Source organism: Pristis pectinata, chromosome 5 (assembly GCF_009764475.1).
Source record: "Pristis pectinata isolate sPriPec2 chromosome 5, sPriPec2.1.pri, whole genome shotgun sequence".
Taxonomy (NCBI): Eukaryota; Metazoa; Chordata; class Chondrichthyes; order Rhinopristiformes; family Pristidae; genus Pristis; species Pristis pectinata.
Window position 1 is genome coordinate 91,056,793 of NC_067409.1, and position 19,806 is coordinate 91,076,598.

A 19,806-nucleotide genomic window follows, 5' to 3' on the forward strand; every position below is an offset into this window, starting at 1 on the left:
CTGTGTTGCGGTGCTGGGACCTCGACCGGTTGTTGTAGGTCTAAATGGGCCGGTTTGAGGTGGTCCGTCATGAAGACTTCTTCCTTGCCCCCAATGTCCAAAATAAAGGTGGATCCATTATTTCTGACAACCTGGAACAGCCCCTCGTATGGTCGTTGCAACGGTGCCCGTGGTGTGCCCCTGCGAACGAAAACAAACTTACAGTCTCGTAGCTCCTTGGGTACACAGGATGGGAACTGACCATGTCGTGAAGTGGGAATCGGTGCCAAGCTGCCGAGCCTCTCGCGCAGTCTTCCTAGGATTGCCACGGGTTGTTCCTCTTACCCCCTAAGGGCGGGTATGAACTCCCCTGGGACGACCAGGGGTGCACCGTACACAAGTTCAGCTGATGAAGCGTGGACATCCTCCTTGGGGGCAGTGCGTATGCCAAGCAGGACCCAAGGAAGTTCGTCGACCCAGTTAGGACTTTTCAGGCGGGCCACAGACATTCTACCAACCTGTTTGACTGAGGGTGCTAGGCCGTGGTGGTGTGCAGCTGTGTTCCTAGCATGTTCGTTAGTGCAGACCATAGGCTGGAAGTAAACTGGGTGCCTCTTGTCTGAAGTGATGTGGGCTGGAACACCAAAGCGCGAGACCCAAGTTGTGAGCAGCGCCCGGGCGCAGGAATCAGTCGTGATGTCTGAAAGAGGGGTTGCCTCTGGCCACCTCGTGAACTGGTCCACGATGGTAAGGAGGTACTGTGCTCCGCTTGAAACAGGCAGGGGACCAATGAGGTCGACGTGAATGTGGTCGAACCTTCTACGGGTAGGCTCCAACTGCTGTGGCGGGACCTTGGTGTGTCATTGGATTTTTGATGTCTGGCAGTGTAGACAAATCTTGGCCCACTCACTGACCTGTTTGCGCAGGCCGTGCCAGACAAACTTGCTGGCGACTAGTCGGACAGTTGATCTGATGGATGGGTGTGCCAACCCATGCACCGAGTCGAAAACGCATTTTCACCAGGCTGCAGGAACTATAGGGCAGGGCTGACCTGTTGCGACGTTGCACAGAAGGGTCCTGGAGCTGCAGGCCCGAGACTGCGGTTCTGTAGCTGGGCAGCTCGTCGTCGGCTTGCTGTGCATCAGCCAGGGCCACGTAGTCTACACCCAGGGACAGGCTGTGGATGGTCGGTCTGGAGAGCGCATCAGCAACAACATCGTCCTTTCCAGAAACATGTTGGATATCTGTTGTGAATTCGGAAGTGTAGGACAAATGTCGCTGCTGGCGGGCTGACCAGGGATCGGAGACCTTAGAGAAGGCGAAAGACAATGGCTTGTGGTCAGTGAAAGTGGTGCACGGCCTGCCTTCTAAAAAGTACCAGAAATGTCGGATCGCCAAGTACAGCGCTAGTAGTTCTCGATCAAAGGTGCTGTATTTAAGTTCGGGTGGTCTAAGGTGCCTGCTGAAAAACGCCAAGGGTTGCCAGCGGCCTTTGATTAGTTGTTCCAGTACCCCGCCTACCGCGGTGTTAGATGCGTCCACCATGAGGGCAGTTGGGACGTCTGTCCTGGGGTGTACCAGCATTGTGGCAACTGCTAGGACTTCTTTGGCCTTAACGAAGGCAGCCGCGGCCTCGTCATTCCAGGCAATGTCCTTGCCCTTGCCAGACATCAGCGAGAACAAAGGGCGCATGATATGGGCTGCTGCAAGGATGAAACTATGGTAAAAGTTGACCATCCCAACGAACTCCTACAGGCCTTTGACTGTGTTGGGATGGGCAAAATGGTGGATAGCGTCTACCTTGGCGGGTAGGGGTGTTGCTCCCTCGCTGGTGATTCTGTGGCTGAGAAAATCGATAGAGTCAAGGCCGAATTGGCACTTGGCTGGGTTGATAGTGAGGCCGAAATCACTGAGGCAGGAGTACAGTTGGCAGAGGTGGGAAAGGTATTCTTGGCGATTACGGCTGGTGATGAGAATGTCATCTAAGTAAATGAACACGAAGTCCAGGTTGCGGCCTACCGCGTCCATCAGCTGCTGGAAGGTCTGCACGGTGTTGTTAAGGCCGAACGGCATTCGAAGGAGTTCGAGAGGCTGGAGTGATGAGCGCAGTTTTGGGGACATCGTCAGGGTGGACCGGGATTTGGTGGTAACCCCGGACGAGGTCCACCTTGGAGAAAATGTGGGCCCCGTGTAGGTTTGCTGCGAAGTCCTGGATATGAGGGACAGGGTAGCGGTCTGGGGTGGTGGCATCGTTCAGCCTGTGGTAGTCGCCGCAGGGCCTCCACCTGCTGGTGGCTTTGGGGACCATGTGCAGGGGGGAGGCCCAAGGGTTGTCTGACCTGCGAACGATCCCCAGCTCCTCCAGGCGGCGGAACTCCTCCTTTGCCAGGCGGAGCTTGTCTGGAGGTAGTTATCGTGCTCGGGCGTGAAGAGGTGGCCCTGTCGTAGTGATGTGGTGCCGCACCCCGTGTTTGGACATCGAATTCGTGAACTGAGGTGCCAGAACCGATGGGAATTCGGCTAGGAGCTTGGTGAACTCGTTGCCAGACAGGGAAACGGAGTCCAGGCGCAGGGCTGGTAGGCTGGTTGCTGGCTTCTCCCAGAGAGTAAGTTTGGAAGGTTCTGGAGTCCACTAGCCATTTCCCTCGTAGGTCGACTAACAGGTTGTGGGCCCGGAGGAAGTCGGCTCCCAGGAGTGGCTGGGCGACGGCGGCAAGGGTAAAGTTCCAGGTAAAATGGCTGTCGTCGAATTGTAATTGGATTGTATGGGTACCGAAAGTTCGTATTGTTGTGCCATTTGCGGCTTTGAGGGTGGGTCCCTGTTGCCTGCTGCGAGCGTCGCGGCCGGTCAGAGGTAAAACACTGACCTCTGCTCCAGTATCAACAAGGAAACGACATCCGGACTGCTTGCCCCAAACGAATAGGAGGCTGTATTGGTGGCAGCCGCCGTAGCCATCAGCGGCGACTGGCCCTGGCGTTCCCCTGAAATTTGTAGGGTGGGCGGCATTGACGGGCCTCCGCGCCCCACCTCCGATGGTAGAGGCACAGCTGGTCATCAGTGTCATCGTCTGGGGTGTGGTCGCTTGGTTGCTGGGACTGGTTTAGGTAGGCGCTGGGCACACAGTCTGGCGATTTGGCTGACGGAGGAACCGCTCTCGCGTTTTGCCCTCCACAGGATATCTACCCAGGCGGCTACCTCACATGGGTTGCTGAAGTCAGTGTCGGCCACCAGCAGGTGAATGTCGTTGGGCAGCTGTTCAAGGAAGACCTGCTTGAACATCAGGCAGGGCTTGTGTCCCTCAGCCAAGGCCAGCATCTCGTTCATCAGGGCCGATGGAGATCTGTCCCCCAGACTGTCGAGATGAAACAGGTGGGCAGCGCGCTCACGATGGGAGAGGCCAAAGGTCCGAATGAGAAGGGCCTTGAAAGCCGGGTACTTATCTTCCTCCGGAGGAGACTGGATGAAGTCTCTGACCTGGGTGGCTATCTCCTGGTCCAGAGAGCTGACCACTTGGTAGTACTGTGTGGAGTCGAAGGTGATCTGCCGCAGTTGGAACTGGGCTTCGGCCTGGTCAAATCACACGCGGGGCCGAAGCGTCCAAAAGGTGGGCAGCTTGAGTGCCACTGCGTTGGCAGTCATTGTGTGCGTCCAAAATCAGTTTGGACTGTCGGGGTCACCAATGTAGCGGCTGCTACCACGATGCGAGAATAAAGACACGAGTCTGCAAGCTGTAGAACAAGACTGATTTATTTACCCGCCTTGCGCGGGCTTTTTAAGTGGCGCGGTTCCTGCCCCCCAAGAACGGAAATGACGTACGTGCTACGTCATCAAAACTTCTCGTGCGCGCAGATTCTCCCCCGTCGCTCGGGGAAGACGAAGGCCCAGCACCATCTTGGGCCTCGCTGCTCCGACGACGTGCGCCCCGTCTGCCGAGCCGGTTCGCTTGTGCGGACAGTGAGTTGCCACAAAATGGTATTTAAAAAAAAACTTGTGAAATCAAAATAATGATACCTTAGTGCAGCTAGTACACTGAAGAACAGGTTCCTACTATACTGCGCTGCCTGTAAAGGCAACAAAGAAATAATAATTTTCTATATGTTGTCAAAAATAGAATTATAAATTCAAGGAGACCACAACCCATTAGATTATGTAAAGTGTAGGCAAACTTTTTGTCTTTGCGAAAAGAAATGCCATGTAGTCATTTGAAAAATTAATCATTCATAGAAAATGCTGAAGTGATTATCATGGAATAGCACTGCTACACTGTATACATTCAAAGACTGGCCCACTCCATGCCTACTTTGCACTGAAACATTTGGCCTGAATACTTACTCTTCTATGAGGTCAAAATTTTAATCCCATTTCAAAAATTATTTTTTAAGATGCATTTGTGTGTATGGGAGCATTTGCAGAAGATAATTCAAAGGCACAGCAGGATTCTAAATGCAGACCTCTCGTGTGCTGCTAGCCTGAGCCTCACAACGCAGTATTTGAGAGCAGAATGAAGTAGATCTGGCAGTATTCAGAAAGGGAAGAGGGCAGCACATGGAGTTAGAAATACTCAGGAGCAGAAGAACAGAGCCTAGGAATGGAGGAGATACTTGGACTAAGCAGTGTACAAAGACCCCCCAAACTCAAGATTCAGAAAGAGTAATAGGTGGTGAAATGGTAGAATGGAAGCTAGTCATGAGAAATAAGCACCTATTAATCAGGCAGGAAATTTGATCGTGCAATTGTGCAGTCACCATGACCGTGGTTTTAGTTAGCAGGTATTTAGCATTTATCCATATAGGTTTTTGAATGTGATATCTAAATTAATCAGAGTTTTTTTATATGATGGATATTTTCCCCACATCCAAGGCACATCTCACACAATAGACACTTTATGTTCTGGAAGCATGTGTTTGCCAAATCTTAAGGTACAGTCACACATCCAGAGTCAAAAGTAATTTGATGAAATGCAGTCTTAATTTATGTCAATAGTAGGGAAACTATTGAGAAAATATCTAGAGATATAACTTATGATCACTTGGAAAGGACTAAATAGGGGGAGTGCATTGTGCATGGGAAATCCTGAATCACAAATCTGATTGATTTTTTTTGAGGAGATTATTAAGAAAATTAACGAAGCTAAGGAGGTAGATATGGCATACATGGACTTCAACAAGGCTTTTGACAAGATCACACACGGTAGGCTAGTCCAGAAAGTTAGGACAAATAGGGGTCCAAGGTGTTTTGGCAAACTGGATCCAAAATTGACTTGGTGATTGGAAGTAGAAGGTAGTGGTGTAGGGTTGTCTTTCTGACTGGATGTCTGTAACCATTGGTATATCGCAGGGATCAGTGCTGAGACCTTTTGTTTGTCGTATATGTTACATGGATAGTTGCCTAAGGATACAAGAGGGATATAGATCAGCAAGAAAGTTGGGTGGAGCAGTGGCAGATGGAATGTAATAAAGGTTTTGGATAGTCTAATTTGGGCTGAGCATATACGGGTGGCAGGGACTTTGGAAGCATTGAAGTATGGAGGGACCTTGAGGCACAAGTTCATAATTCCCTGAAGATGGCAAAACATGTAGATGGGGTAGTGAAGAAGTTTTTAGCTTCTTTGCCTTCATAGGAAGGGATATTGAGTATAAGATTTGGGATATCATGTTGCAGCAATACACAACATTGGTTAGGCCACACTTGGAATACTGTGTGCATTTCTGGTCACCACACTACAGAAAGGATGTGTTAGTACAAGAAAGAATGCAGAATAGATTCACCAGGATATTGCTTGGAATGGAGGGGTTTATTTATTAGAAGAGATCGGATAGACTGGGATTGTTCTCACTTGAGGGTGGGAGGCTGAAGCCTGACCTTATAGAGGTTTATACAATTATGAAAGGCATAGATATAACAGATCGTCACAATCTTTTTCTAAGGGCAGGAGAGTCTAAAATCAGAGGACACAGATTTAAGGTGAAAGAGATAATATTTAAAAGAGATCTGAGGGGCAAGTTTTACACAAAGAGGGTGATGGGTATGCGGAACAAGCTGCCAGAGGAAATGGTACAGGCATGTCCAATCACAACATTTAAAAAACATTTGGACAGATACATGAATAGGAAAGGAATAGAGGGATATAGGCCAAATGGAGGAAGATGAGATTAGAGTAGTGCATCTTGGTTGACATGGACGAGTTGAGCTGGAAGGCTTATTTCCATGCTGTATGACACCGAGACTGTAAAACTAAACAATTATGGCAATAGCATATTTTTAAGAATAGCATCTCCATCAGGGTAAACCTTGCATCTAAAATTATATGAACATTTCTAGATGAATGCGTTTTTCTGTCCTTCATATGAAATAGTATAAACTGAATGTTCAAATTAGTGGAATATTCCAAGAGCTGTTGCCTATCTATTGCTCTACATCAGTTGTATATTACATCAATAGGTTGCATTTTTGGAGTCTCTCCCTATTGGAAAAAGAGGGATAATAAAATCAGAGAAATTAACAGCATAGTTACAGGTCATTTGATCTATCTTATCCATGCCAGCTGAAAAGGAGTTAATGAACATACTCCAATGCCCAGATCTCTGTCTATAGCCATTAATCATTCACAAATACAATTACATAATGATAAAATCAATGTTAAAAGAAGTGGAATGGGCAAGAAATAAAGCATTGGAAATATTGTGTTTATAACCAATTGTTGCCATACTTTGTGAAGCCAGAGACTTAAATGATGTAGACTAGTTCCTAGGTAGCACATCTGTTTAGTAATAAGTATTGACCGCAGAGTGGCAAAATAGTTTCTCTCCCTTTTTGCCCCATTAATTTCCCAAGTACTCCACAATATTAAAAAAAATTATCAATACAACAGCCTTCTGTCAGCATGCACTTCAATTTCATAGTCATAGAAAAGGTACAGAACAGGAATAGTCCCTGTGACCTGCACTGACCATCAACCACCTGTTACAGTAATCTTAGATTAATTCCGTTTTTTTTCTATTCTCCCTGTGTTCGTGTCAACTCCTCCCCCAGATTCTACCACTCACTTACACACTAGGAGCAATTTACAGTTGCAAATTAACCTACCATCCAGCACGTCTTTGAGATGTGGGAGAAAACCGGAACTGAAACCTAGGCCTGTGGCAGTGCGAGGCAGCAGCTCTACCCGCTGCACCACAGTGCCGTCCATAATTTCACCTCACCAGGCAGTGTTCAATATAGCTCAGTGCATGGATACACAGAACAGTGCAGTGAGCTGAAATGCTGGTCTCTTAAACAGGAAGTCCCCAGGTAAGGAAAGGGTTCCGTTCCTGAGAACTGTTCATAACCCGCACTGCTCGGAAGTCGGGAATGAACAGAAACAGCTATGGCGGAAGAGTGGGCAGGCACAGGAAGAGTGGCTGTCAGCCAGCCTCACTGACTCGGTGAGTGAGTACATCTGTTCAGCACTCCCAGTTCTGCTCTGCTCGACTCAGCTCCCAAATGTTGTGGCTCATGGTGGGGGGGGAGGGGGGGTGGGGGAGGGGGGGCACAGTGGGGAGAGAAGGCATGCAGAATTGGCCCATTCCAACCCAGCAGTAGATGCCTGCAGCCCCTCAGTCAAATCCATCCCCATTCATTCCATTGGCTTCCCTAATGCTCATTTGTACGTACAGGTTGTCTGTAAGTTGGGCATTCATAACCTGGAGGGAAACAGTGAATGAAAAGTCACCTCATCTTGCTGCAATGAAACTGAAAATGAACCGAATGAGGTAATGTGAAAATTATAAAAAGAAAGTGCAGATGTTGAAAATCTGAAACAAAAACAGTAAATCCAAGAACAACTCAATAGGTCGGACAGCATCTGCAGAAAGAGAAATAGTTTCAGGTCTGAGACCCTTCATCAGAACCGAGAAAGAGAGAGACAAGTAAGTTTAATTAGCAGAGAAGGTGATGGAGGGCAATGGGTGGAACAAAGGGAATATTTCTGGTAGGGTGGAATTATGTGGCAGTTAAGAGGTTGTTAAGGTCATCAGCCTATGTAATGTGTTGCTAACGTTATGACTTCTATGTAACATTGCATAGCTCAGCCTACTGGAACCGACTATACAGATAAAAGAAAAAAAAGGGGGATGGCAGGCGAAAATGGCCAGTACTGATGCAAACAGAAAGAAAGAGAGAGTTATCTGAAGTTGGAGAATTCAATACCAAGTCCTGTGGGCTGTAACGTACCTAGATAAAAGATGAGGTGTTGTTCCTTGAGCTGATGTTGGATCTCATTGTAACAGTCCAGGAGGCCACAGACAGAAAGGTCAGAGTAGGAATGAAATGGTGAATTAAAGTGGATGGTGAACGAATGATAGCAGTATACTTTTTTTTAAATGAATCCAAGGACACAAACCATAATATACACTTCAAGAATTTAATCTATTGTAAATTATCTTTTGAGATAAATGTAGTCATGAACTAAGACAGAGTGATGAATTACAGTTGGATGCCTTTCTGTTTACAAGTTCTAAGGCTCTATTTGTCAAATGATGCCAACAGGATGGAACAATCTTGCTTTCAATTCTAGCAGCTAAGTTTGATATTATACACTGAAACTGGTCTTGGGTCAACTGATACTGTACCTCTTTATGGTTTTGTCCTCCCTTTCAGTTATACTTGATTTTTTTGAGGTGGGGACAATATATGATGTGGTCTCCATGGGCCTTTGCAAAGTGTTTAGCACATTCCACAAGGAAGACTCATCAAAACAGTTAAAAACCCACAGGATGCAAGAGAAAATGATTCAAAATTAGGAGGAAATGTGTGAAATGCAGAAAGTTAAAGACTCTTTGCTCTATTCAGCCATGCTGCAATTAAGCAAAACCACCCTCAACAAACCCTTCCCATTAGCAATAATTCAATCTCCCAGGAGAGGCTTATAAAAAGGATCAAAGCTGCTTCAGGAAACAAACACTCCCTAAATCTCAAGGTGATCAAATGAATTCCAGCAAATAACAAGGATTTTAGAGGACCTTACACAATTTTATTAAACAAGTATTAATCTGTTCCTGCACAACATATTTTGGTATCTTTTTACGTGGATCATTATCAGTCTCCTCAGGAAAGCATTCAGCTAATTTTTTTTAGGTTTGAAAGATCTTTATCCACTGCAAGTCGAAAATCCACTGTATGGGTTAATAACACTCTTTTAAAATAAAACCCTTGCCATTCTACCAAGGCCTATGTTTATCCAGCATGTGCACAAGTCTCCTTCTTTTCCCTGAACTTATTCAATTGAACTAATCTGTCTGGATGCAAAAATGTCTAGTTCATTCACAACCTGAAGTACTTCAGTCAAGCTTCTTTGAAATCTACACTATTCAAGATTTTAAAAAATCCTTTAGCCTGGATAATCCAAATCTTCTACAGGTACAGAATGGTGCTCTTTGTTTTTTGTTTTCCCTGGTTATACATCCTAATATTATGCAATGCTATGCACCCAATGCCTTTATTATGGTGGCATTGACTGTAGACCTTTAGCACAATGCAAACATGACACTTCTTTAACTTTCATTGGCCAACACACCTGCTTGATATTACCAGTACCATTAAGCATTACACAATATTCATCAATACTCTATTTCATTCTACACTGTATCTGGATCAGGATGTAACTTTTATTTTCTCCTCCAGGATTCTAACACAAGTTCTTAAAAACAAAAGTGAAAATCCTTGAAATGACAAAAACATTAATCCAAACACTTCTAAACATTAATAAATAATAATAAAATAAAGCAAAATATGTATTGCATTTTACTTTATCCACAGAGTTGACTAACCAGTGCAAATGAACGGATTCACCATTCCTACACCAGCCCCCCTATATAAATTGAAGTGCGTCAGGATGCTTTCTTCAGAGAGTGACTGCTCCACTGTTGGACCCAACCTCAAGTCCAACAAAGGAGCAGACAGTCAATACGCATTTGACCTTCAGAATATCTCAGATAGATAGCATGTGCATAATCTTTGGCCTTTTTCTATGCCATGACAATTCCATGAGTCTTAAAAGCCAGCATTTACCTTTGGAACTGCCAGCTATCAGTGAATGATATTCAGGCAAATACAAGTGATATACACATGTACTTTGTCAGTTTATTTAAAACAGAAACAAAACTCTGACAAGTGATTTCCAATTTCTGAAGACTGCAGAAAGCAAGTAAAAGAATAGGTTCTGGAAAATATGATCATATGACAATGATGTTAGTAAATAGCATCACAAGTCTAACCCCCTAAATCAGCATATCAGATTTACTGTAAAATCATAAAATTATACCATTGACAGTTGACTCATCACACCTGTACAATCCAATTCAATTCTCTTCCCTATTCTTTTTCTAAGTAATTGCCCATTTTCCTATTGAATCCACTTCCACCAGCTTTCAGGCAGTGCACTTCAAGTCAAAAATGTTTTGTCATTGTACTTCTGATTTTTTTGCTTGTCACTGTAAACCTGTGTCCTTTCTGCCACTGGAAGCAGTATTTCTTCATTTATTCAACTATTAGGAGCATACACTGATACAAACGCACCTTTTCAATCTTAAAATATTACAACATTTTTAAATGTTACAAATTCTTAGATATACTGGAGAAGATTCTTAGAGACAGGATTTATGGGCATTTGGAGAAGCATAGGCTGATTAGGGGCAGTCAGCATGGCTTTGAGAGAGGCTGATTGGCCTCACGAGCCTGATTGAATTCTTTGAGGATGTGACAAAGCACATTGATGAAGCTAGAGCAGTGGATGTGGTGTACGTGGATTTTAGTAAGGCGTTTGATAAGGTTCCTCATGGAAGGCTTATTCAGAAAGTCAGGAGGCATGGGATCCAGGGAAACTTGGCTGTGTGGATTCAGAATTAGCTTGCCCATAGAAGACAGAGGGTGGTGGTAGATGGAGCGTTTTCTGCCTGGAGGTCGGTGACCAGTGGTGTTCCGCAGGGATTTGTTCTGGGACCCCTGATCTTTGTGATTTTTATAAATGACTTGGATGAGGATGTGGAAGGGTGGGTTAGTAAGTTTGCTGATGATACAAAGGTTGATGGTGTTAAGGATAGTGTAGAAGGTTGCTGTAGATGACAACAGGATATTGATAGAATGCAGACCTGGGCTGAGAAGTGGCAGATGGAGTTCAACCCGGAAAAGCGTGAAGTGATACACTTCGGAAGATCGAATTTGAAGGCAGAATACAAGGTTAATGGCAGGACTCTTAGCAGTGTGGAGGAACAGTGGGATCTTGGGGTCCACGTTCATAGATCCCTCGAGGTTGCCACGCAGGTTGATAGGGTTGTTAAGAAGGTGTACGATGCGTTGGCATTCATTAGTCAGGTTATTGAGTTCAAGAGCCGTGAGGTGATGTTGCAGCTCTACAGAACTCTGGTTAGACCACAGTTGGAATATTGTGTTCAGTTCTGGTTGCCTCATTATAGGAAAGATATGGAAGCTTTAGAGAGGGTGCAGAAGAGATTTACCAGGATGTTGTCTGGATTGGAGCGCATGTCTTATGAGGATAGGTTGAGTGAGCTATGGCTTTTCTCTTTGGAGAGGAGGATGAGAGGTGACTTTATAGAGGTGTACAATATGATAAAAGGCAAGATGATAAGTGGACAGTCAGAGACTTTTCCCCCAGGGCGACAATAGCTAATACGAAGGGACATAATTTTAAGGTGATTGGAGAAAGATACAAGGGGGATGTTAGGGATGAGTTTTTCCCCCGCAGAGAGTAGTGGGTGCATGGAACGCACTGCTGGCAGAAGTTGTGGGGGCAGATACATTAGGGACATTTAAGAGACTCTTAGATAAATACATGAATGACAGAGAAATGGAGGGCTATGGGGGAGGGAAGGGTTAGATAGATCTTAGAGCACGATAAAATGTCGGCACAACATCGTGGGCCAAAGGGCCTGTACTGTGCTGTAATGTTCTATGTTCTATACATCAATCATTTTTAAAAAGCAGTCTTGCAATTTCAAATTGGTTCTTCTGATGCCAGGATTTCACAAGCAGTTGTAACTTATCTCTGGTTGACATCTGCAGTTACCAAGTGATGACAAGTAAAAGAATGACTTTCAGTGGTGGCCTTATAAGGCAAGGTCAGATTTGTAGATCGTCATCAGGCTCATCATTGGCATGCAAAGAGCTATGAGATGTCACTTTATTTGCACAGGAGGCACAGACTAACCTTACTAAAGTAAATAAAATCATGTCATCGAGTGGAAGTAACCGTATAATGATGTGCTTATTACTGCCATCAATTCCTCTAGCACTTGAAATTAACTATTACAAATTTGGAGTCTTTTTCCTTCAAGTATTAACTACTTTTGGAGATACTCAAGATATCACATTTAAAATAACTTTTTAAGAAAACCTTTCCCCCCACCCCCATCTGTCTTCAACCAAATGTGTCTCCTCTGTAATTTGCCTTTTCTACCTGACTTAACACTCTAATTTACATTACTTTCTCAATCTCATACTATTTATTAAAATAGATGCATAGTTGTTGGCCCTGCTTCTTCCACAGCAACAGTATTAGTTTGCACTTTCAGCAGATTGCCATGGAAATCCTAAGGTGAAGTAATGTCTAAATAACAGCAGATGTTATTAACTGCCTTTCTGCAGCAAAATCTGAGCCACTGTAATCATACTCTGGACCCTACACTGACTACCATGAATAATGCCATGAAAGGTGGGTATTTAGACTAACACTTTATAAATGGTTGTGTGAATGAAGCTCTCCTTCACCTCCCATGCTGAATTTTATAACATGAAATTCAACTCAGGGTACAGAGAGACTAGTTTATTTACAAAGTGTTTTCTAGATTAATTCTTCAGCCTATAAAAATAAAAAGAGGAACAGGAGAAACAGTCAGTGGAATAAAAATTCATCCTCTGTCATTTACACTGAATGCAATTATACAGAAGCAGTTGAAGTCAATAGAAGCCAACGTCTACAGCCGAATACAACACTTATCCATTACAGTGTTTGTTTAATGCAAGTGACCAAGGCTTTCATTATTTTTATATTCCACAAAGAAAGAGTACAGATTGAACAATTGCTTTATATGTGAATTTTGTAAATAAATCACTGTCAATTTATGAATGGCATTGTTTTGAAAAAATGGACAAACATCTTTCAATATTGCTTTCAAAAGCTATTGGGAGAATCATATCATTCAGCAAATCAACGCCTTCAGTGCAAAACAGTGCAAGAACTGTACTCACATGACTGATGTACTGATCATGAATGGTAAATATAACTTTTATAATTACTTTTAATTTTTTATCATTAGTTTGAATCAATAGTGCAACCAAATCAGCCCAAAATGACTCGTTACAAGATTGTGTGTTTAAGACCAAGCAATGCATTTTGATCTGAGGACATGGTGCCTGAAACATGTTTGGGCATTGCAGAAAGCAGATAGAGCAAACCAGTTCAAAATCATTACCATACAGACAAGCAAGTTTCTATAAGTATACTTAAGGAATGATCTGAGAGATTTCTATTATGCATATCCTCCACAAAATGTTGCTATAACAATGCGCCAGATAAAAAAAATCAATTAGAGCTTCATAATTTTCAAATAAACTTACCCTTTTTCCCTTTCACATAATTATCTCTGCAGCTCTGCATTAGTTGCAGGATCCACTTATGCTGGGCCATTATACACTTCCAGGCAGGGTCACCTGGTGTGTGGAGATCAGATAGGTATCTGTAATCATGATGAAAACAATGATTAAAATCATGTTAATCTTCAAAACAAAAAAACATTTTTCAAGCTGGAGTTCTTTATTTCTTTTTTCACCAACTTTGTCTTCTTGTGAATGCAGTCCCTTCCACTAGACAAAATTCCAAAGTTTTTGAAGCCAATATATTAACAACAGTGCTTATTAGGAAACAATCTGAAGAGAAAAACCTGAATAATTTCTCCCTTCATTACCAAAGAGCAATGTAACAAAATGTTAGGTTCTAACTTCTGTGGTAGTCAAGATCTCCCACACTATGCACTATAGGTGGATCTACCATATAATACAAATTGAACCACTGGCTGAAGCTACATTAAGACAATGCTGTAAATCATACTGCCATTTTGGCAAATTAACTTTCCCTCATATACTTTATTATCATGATGTATGGCTAAACTGACATATGAAGCAGCTTTAGTCCTTCACATGGAGGTAAATGATTCAACTGATTCCAGCCTTCATCCTGGCCATTGCCAGAATAAACCTCAGAGTCCTAATTGACCTCTAGCTGAATTTTTAACATTAAGGTTCATAATGATTGTATATACAGTTATATGCCAACTAGTTATTTTTCCTTTGAGAATTCTAAGGTGTAAGTGATAAGTTCCAACAGTAAATAAATCACAAATTACCCAATAATGGCAATTTTGCTGGACCTGAGGAAGAAGCCATCAACTTCTCTATGTAAACAAACTCATTCAAGTACTTCCAAGGTGCTGCATCACAAATTCTATTTGACTGATACCTGATTATCAATATGAAGTTTAACATCCAAGGTGCTGCCAAATAAAATCATGTGCTTTTTCTTAAAAAATAAACTTTTTGACTCTGTGTTTAAATACACTGATGAATCACACAGGCTGGAGATCAAAGGTTTCAATTGCTGATCTACATTGAGCAGAAGAGGGAAACGCTGGTTGAGTTAACATAGCATAAGCAAGGGTCTGAACAAAGATCTCTCATTGATCTCAATGCATCCAAGATCAGCCAAGGGTGGAAGAGGGGAATCCTGCTTCTGTTAGGGGTGATCTTGGGAAAAGAAAACTGATACATCTCAAGCAAGATCCCACTCAGCTGGAATAACGTGCCAATACTAGCCTTTGAATCTCTCAAAAGAAAAATGGCCTCCTGGATAAGACAGCTAATTTTTCTTAAGAAACCGAATTGATTATGTCACTTTAATCAAGCAGCACATTCCACAGTTTAAAGTCAAACCAAAGACCACTAAGGATTACATCATAGGCAACCATGTAGAAATCTTGCAGAAGTGCCAGCTTTTGAGCTCATTTCTCTTGCATGACATAACAGTTTTGGGAGGGAAGTAGCAAGTACATGGAAAAGTGAAGTATTCTTATTGGTCTTGTGTGGGAAAGATGCATAAAAATGGGAAAGCTTAATTCTTCCACTATCTTTATTTTGAGCTCTCCCAAAGTAACTTTTCTTCCACCAGGATCTCTTTTTCTTGTATCACTATATTATTGTTCTTTCAGATCAACTTCTGAAAACATGGAGGTAATACTGCAAAATAAGGAGACATTAACCTTCGTAACTTTTGTGTGTCTGCCTGCTAACAACCAATTCAGAAACGTGTTTAAAAAAAGTCCAGGTCACCTGCCTTTGCCAGAACCAGTACATGGCCCAGGAATTTCATACTCTTTTAAACAAATAAATGAACATTTGAAGTAAAATATTTACTCAGCAAATTCTTCTCACAGACAGACAATGCTCCTTTTTCGATCTTCAAAACCACCTGAACAGCCTTATAAAAATGAAGCTCAGAAATTGTTACAACATTGAGGTTGAAAATACTTCTTAAAGTTGAGTTTTCATCCTAAAAAAATCATATTCCAATGATAATAGTCCAGCTTTTAATCTGTGAACTTTACTGACTACCAACTAACATAACCACACAGGTATTTAAAGCTTTAAGCTTCAAATCATGGGGTAGCTTTCGTAACAGAAAACTGGTCAAAATAAAAGTCAATGATCTAACCAATCTTCAGCTAACTTTTAAACTTCTCCAATATTTATGTTAATAATACCTAGTTCTACCAATCACAACCTCTTTTTATCCATAAAAAAGTTCATGAGCTTAAACAGTCAGGAGGTTGGATTGAATTTCAGCTATCTTCAACAACAAACTTCCATATTCTCTTACTGCTGACTTGCTCAGGCTGAATGAAACCACATATAATCTTGACATCATTTTTAATCCTAACCAGACTTTGTACTGCGTCTCCTCTCCATACCAAGACCACTTATTCCTACCTCCACAACAGTGTCTACCTCCACACCCAACTCAGATCCACGCTGCTAAAATTTTATTTCTCTTCCAGACATTTACATAAATACTCTGCTTGATTGCTTTTCATCATTCAACTTTCACAATCCCAATGAATCAATGCAATATCATTACCTTGGTCTAAATTATTTCATTATTCCTTTCTTCTGTAGCATTATTCCTTCATTCTCCCCCACAACAATTTTTGTCCAGCTACAGTTCCTGTGTATTCTCCAATAGCTCTTCCTACCGTAGTCTAACTATTCCTATTTTTGAACTGCTTAGACCCCTTCTGCTTTCTGGTTAGTTGTGTTCATTTCATAAAAGGCCTTCTCAACCTCATCTTCGGTCATTACTAAGATTCTTCCAGACTTCAATGTATCACTCTGTACTGGTCTCATTGACATAAGCACTGGTTACAATTCTGGTGGTTAAAGGGTGCTGATGATGCCAGTATTAAAGGCATGCATTTCACTCCCTCCCTAAAAAAAGCTTGTTTTCCATCTTAATAGGCAATGCTGACACCCATATATCTTTCATTATTAAGTTCATACATTGCTTATTCAATGAACACAGCAAAATGATTTATAACCTACTTTATGCATTCCAATGGTTAGAATGCCAGTCCACAGTATTAAAACCAACAACATATCATAATGCCTCAAGTGTCACACTTTTGAATGAGCATTAAAACTTGTAAAGTTTCAGCAAACTTTTCAATAGCACTTCTGTTTTGTTGATATAATTGATCTGGTCAATCATTCATAGGAGTTGACAATCGTGATTTTTTTTAAAATCTGGAAAGTGCCAAATATGTTTTTTGTTACTCACTACTAAATCTGCAGATATAAAATTCCGACAGGATGTTACTGCACAATCATTTCTACAAACAAAAAACAAGGCCAGCTCATTGGTGATGCTACGCAGACAACATGCACATCTCTTCAGCCAATAAAACAACAACTGCTATCTTCACTACTAATAATATGTCAGATAACTCAAACACGATCCCTGGGCACAGTCCTGCCTCCAGTGGAGGTAGCACAGTGTTATAAAGGGGAGGACCCCCTTGGACTCCATGAAGTCTCTTGGTATCAAGTAAAACATGAGGGAGGAAATCATCTGACTGCACCTACCATCCTCCCTCAGCTGATGAATCAGTACTCTTCCATAATGAACAATGTTGAAAACAGCAAGGACATAGTATGCTTGAGCAGAGAAATCTCAACACCTAACTTCAAGAGTAGTTTGGTAGCACCAGCATTGACCATGTTGGCTGAGAACATACCATGTCCATGGCAGATGTTGAGCGAACTAACACCAAGGATGAATCTACATGACCTCACCGTCAATAATCTACCAGTAGAAGAAACATCTGTCTGTAATAGGATTAGTAGAAGTGATAACCTCACAGTCATTGTGGACAAAGTCACATCTTCACACTGAGGATGTACACCACCTTGTTGTGTACCATTACAATCTTGCTTCATGCAATAGACTCAATAGAACTAGTTGCTCAAAACTGGGTATCTGTGAGGTGCTGTGGACCATCAGCAGTAGGAGAATTTTACACAACCACCACCTCTCGACCAGGCATACACACACCCCTCATTCCACTATTACTATTGAGACAGAGGATCAACCTTGGTTCGATGAGAAGTGTACAGGGATTGGGTGCAGCACCATCCAAAAATGATGAGATGCTAGCTTGGGTGATGCTGTAACTCAAGATGACATGCATGCAAACAGCAAAACAGTAATGCAGTACACTGTGATAAGCAATTTCATGAGCAAGAGATTGAACATCTGCAGCCCTAAGATCTAGTTCTGAATGGTGAAAGGAACATAAAAACACAAGAAATAGGAGCAGGAGTTGGTCATCTGGCCCATTGAGCCTGCTCCGCCATTCAGATCCACCTACCTGCCTTTTCCCCATAACCCTTAATTCCTCTACTATGCAAAAATCTGTGTCTTAAATATATTTAATGAGGTAGCCTCTACTACTTCCCTGGGCAGAGAATTCCACAGATTCACTGCTCTCTGGGAGAGGCAGTTTCTCCTCATCTCCATCCTAAATCTATTCCCCTGAATCTTGAGGCTATGTCCCCTAGTTCTAGTCTCACCTACCAGTGGAAACAACCTTCCTGCATCCATCTTATCTATCCCTTTCATAATTTTATATGTTTCTATAAGATCCCCTCTCATTCTTCTGAATTCCAGTGAGTATAGTCCCAGGCGACTCAATCTCTCCTCATAGGCTAACCCCCTCATCTCCAGAATCAACCTGGTGAACCTCCTCTGCACTGCCTCCAAACATCTTTCCTCAAGGAGACCAGAACTGCACGCAGTACTCCAGGTGCGGCCTCACCAGTACCTTGTACAGTTGCAGCATAACCTCCCTGCTCTTAAATTCAATCCTTCTAGCAATGAAGGCCAACAATCCATTTGCCTTCTTGATAACCTGTTGCACCTGCAAGCTAACCTTTTGCGATTCATGCACAAGCACTCCCAAGTCCCTCTGCATAACAGCACGCTGCAATCTCTCACCATTTAAATTATAATCTTATCTTCTATTATTCCTTCCAAAGTGGGTTACCTTGTATTTAACAACATTGTACTCCATCTGCCAGACCCTTGCCCACTCATTTAACCTATTTATATCTCTCTGCAGACTCTACGCAATTTGCTTTTCCACTCAGTTTAGTGTCATCAGCAAACTTAGATACACTACACTCGGTCACATCTTTCAAATCGTTAATGTATATTGTGAACAGTTGCAGGCCCAGCACCGACTCCTGCGGCACCCCACTCACCAATGATTGCCAACCAGAGAAACACCCATTTATCCCAATTCGTTCCCTTCTATTGGCTAACCAATCCTCTATCCATGCTAATACATTACCCCCAACTCCATGCATTCTTATCTTATGGATGTCTTTCATGCGGCACCTTATTGAACGCTTTCTGGAGATCCAAGTATACACCATCCACCTGTTCCCCTCTATCCACCGCACTCATTACATCCTCAAAGAACTCCAGTAAGTTTGTCAAACAGAACCTGAATCCATGCTGTGTCTGCCTGATGGAACCCCTTCTATCCAGATGTCTCGCTATTTCTTCCTTGATGATAGCTTCAAGCATTTTCTCCGACTACAGACGTTAAGCTAACTGGCCTATAATTACCTACATGCTTTTTTAAAAATTGTCTTCCAATCTGCTGAGTCCAGAGAATTTTGGTAAATTATCACAAATACCTCCACTATAACTTCTACCATTTCCTTCAGTACCCTGGGATGCACCCCATCAGGACCAGGGGACGTCTACCTTTAGGTCCACTAGTTTGCTCACCACTGCCTCTTTAGTGACAGCGATTGTACGGAGGTCCTCACCTCCCATCTCATCAATAACATCTCTCTTTGGCACGTTAGACGTGTCCTCCACCGTGAAGACTGACACAAAACAGTCATTCAAGGCCGCGGCCGTTTCCACATTACCCAGTATTAATTCCCCCTTCTCATCTTCCAAGGGACCTATGTTCACTTTAGCCACCCTTTTCTGCTTTATATAATTATGAAAACTTTTACTATCTGTTTTTATATTTTGTGCTAGTCTACTTACATATTCTATCTTCCCTTTCCTTATTGCCTGCTTAGTGGTTCTTTGTTGCTTTTTCCCAATCTTCTAGTTTCCCACTACTCTTGGTGACTTTGTATGCATGAGCTTTTAGCCTGATGTCTTCTTTTATTTCCTTAGATATCCAAGGCTGGGTCTCCCCACCCTT

General features: G+C 42.7%; 1 protein-coding gene across 4 annotated transcripts in view; it reads right to left on the reverse strand.

The window, feature by feature from the left end:
- Positions 1-19,806, reverse strand: part of exoc2 (exocyst complex component 2) — a 222,625-nt gene that overhangs the window by 103,248 nt on the left and 99,571 nt on the right. For all 4 annotated transcript variants that reach the window (XM_052016796.1, XM_052016798.1, XM_052016799.1 and 1 more), the window contains exon 11: positions 13,592-13,710. In XM_052016796.1, coding sequence (XP_051872756.1) covers positions 13,592-13,710 — 119 coding nt within the window. The remainder of the gene's footprint in view (positions 1-13,591; positions 13,711-19,806) is intronic.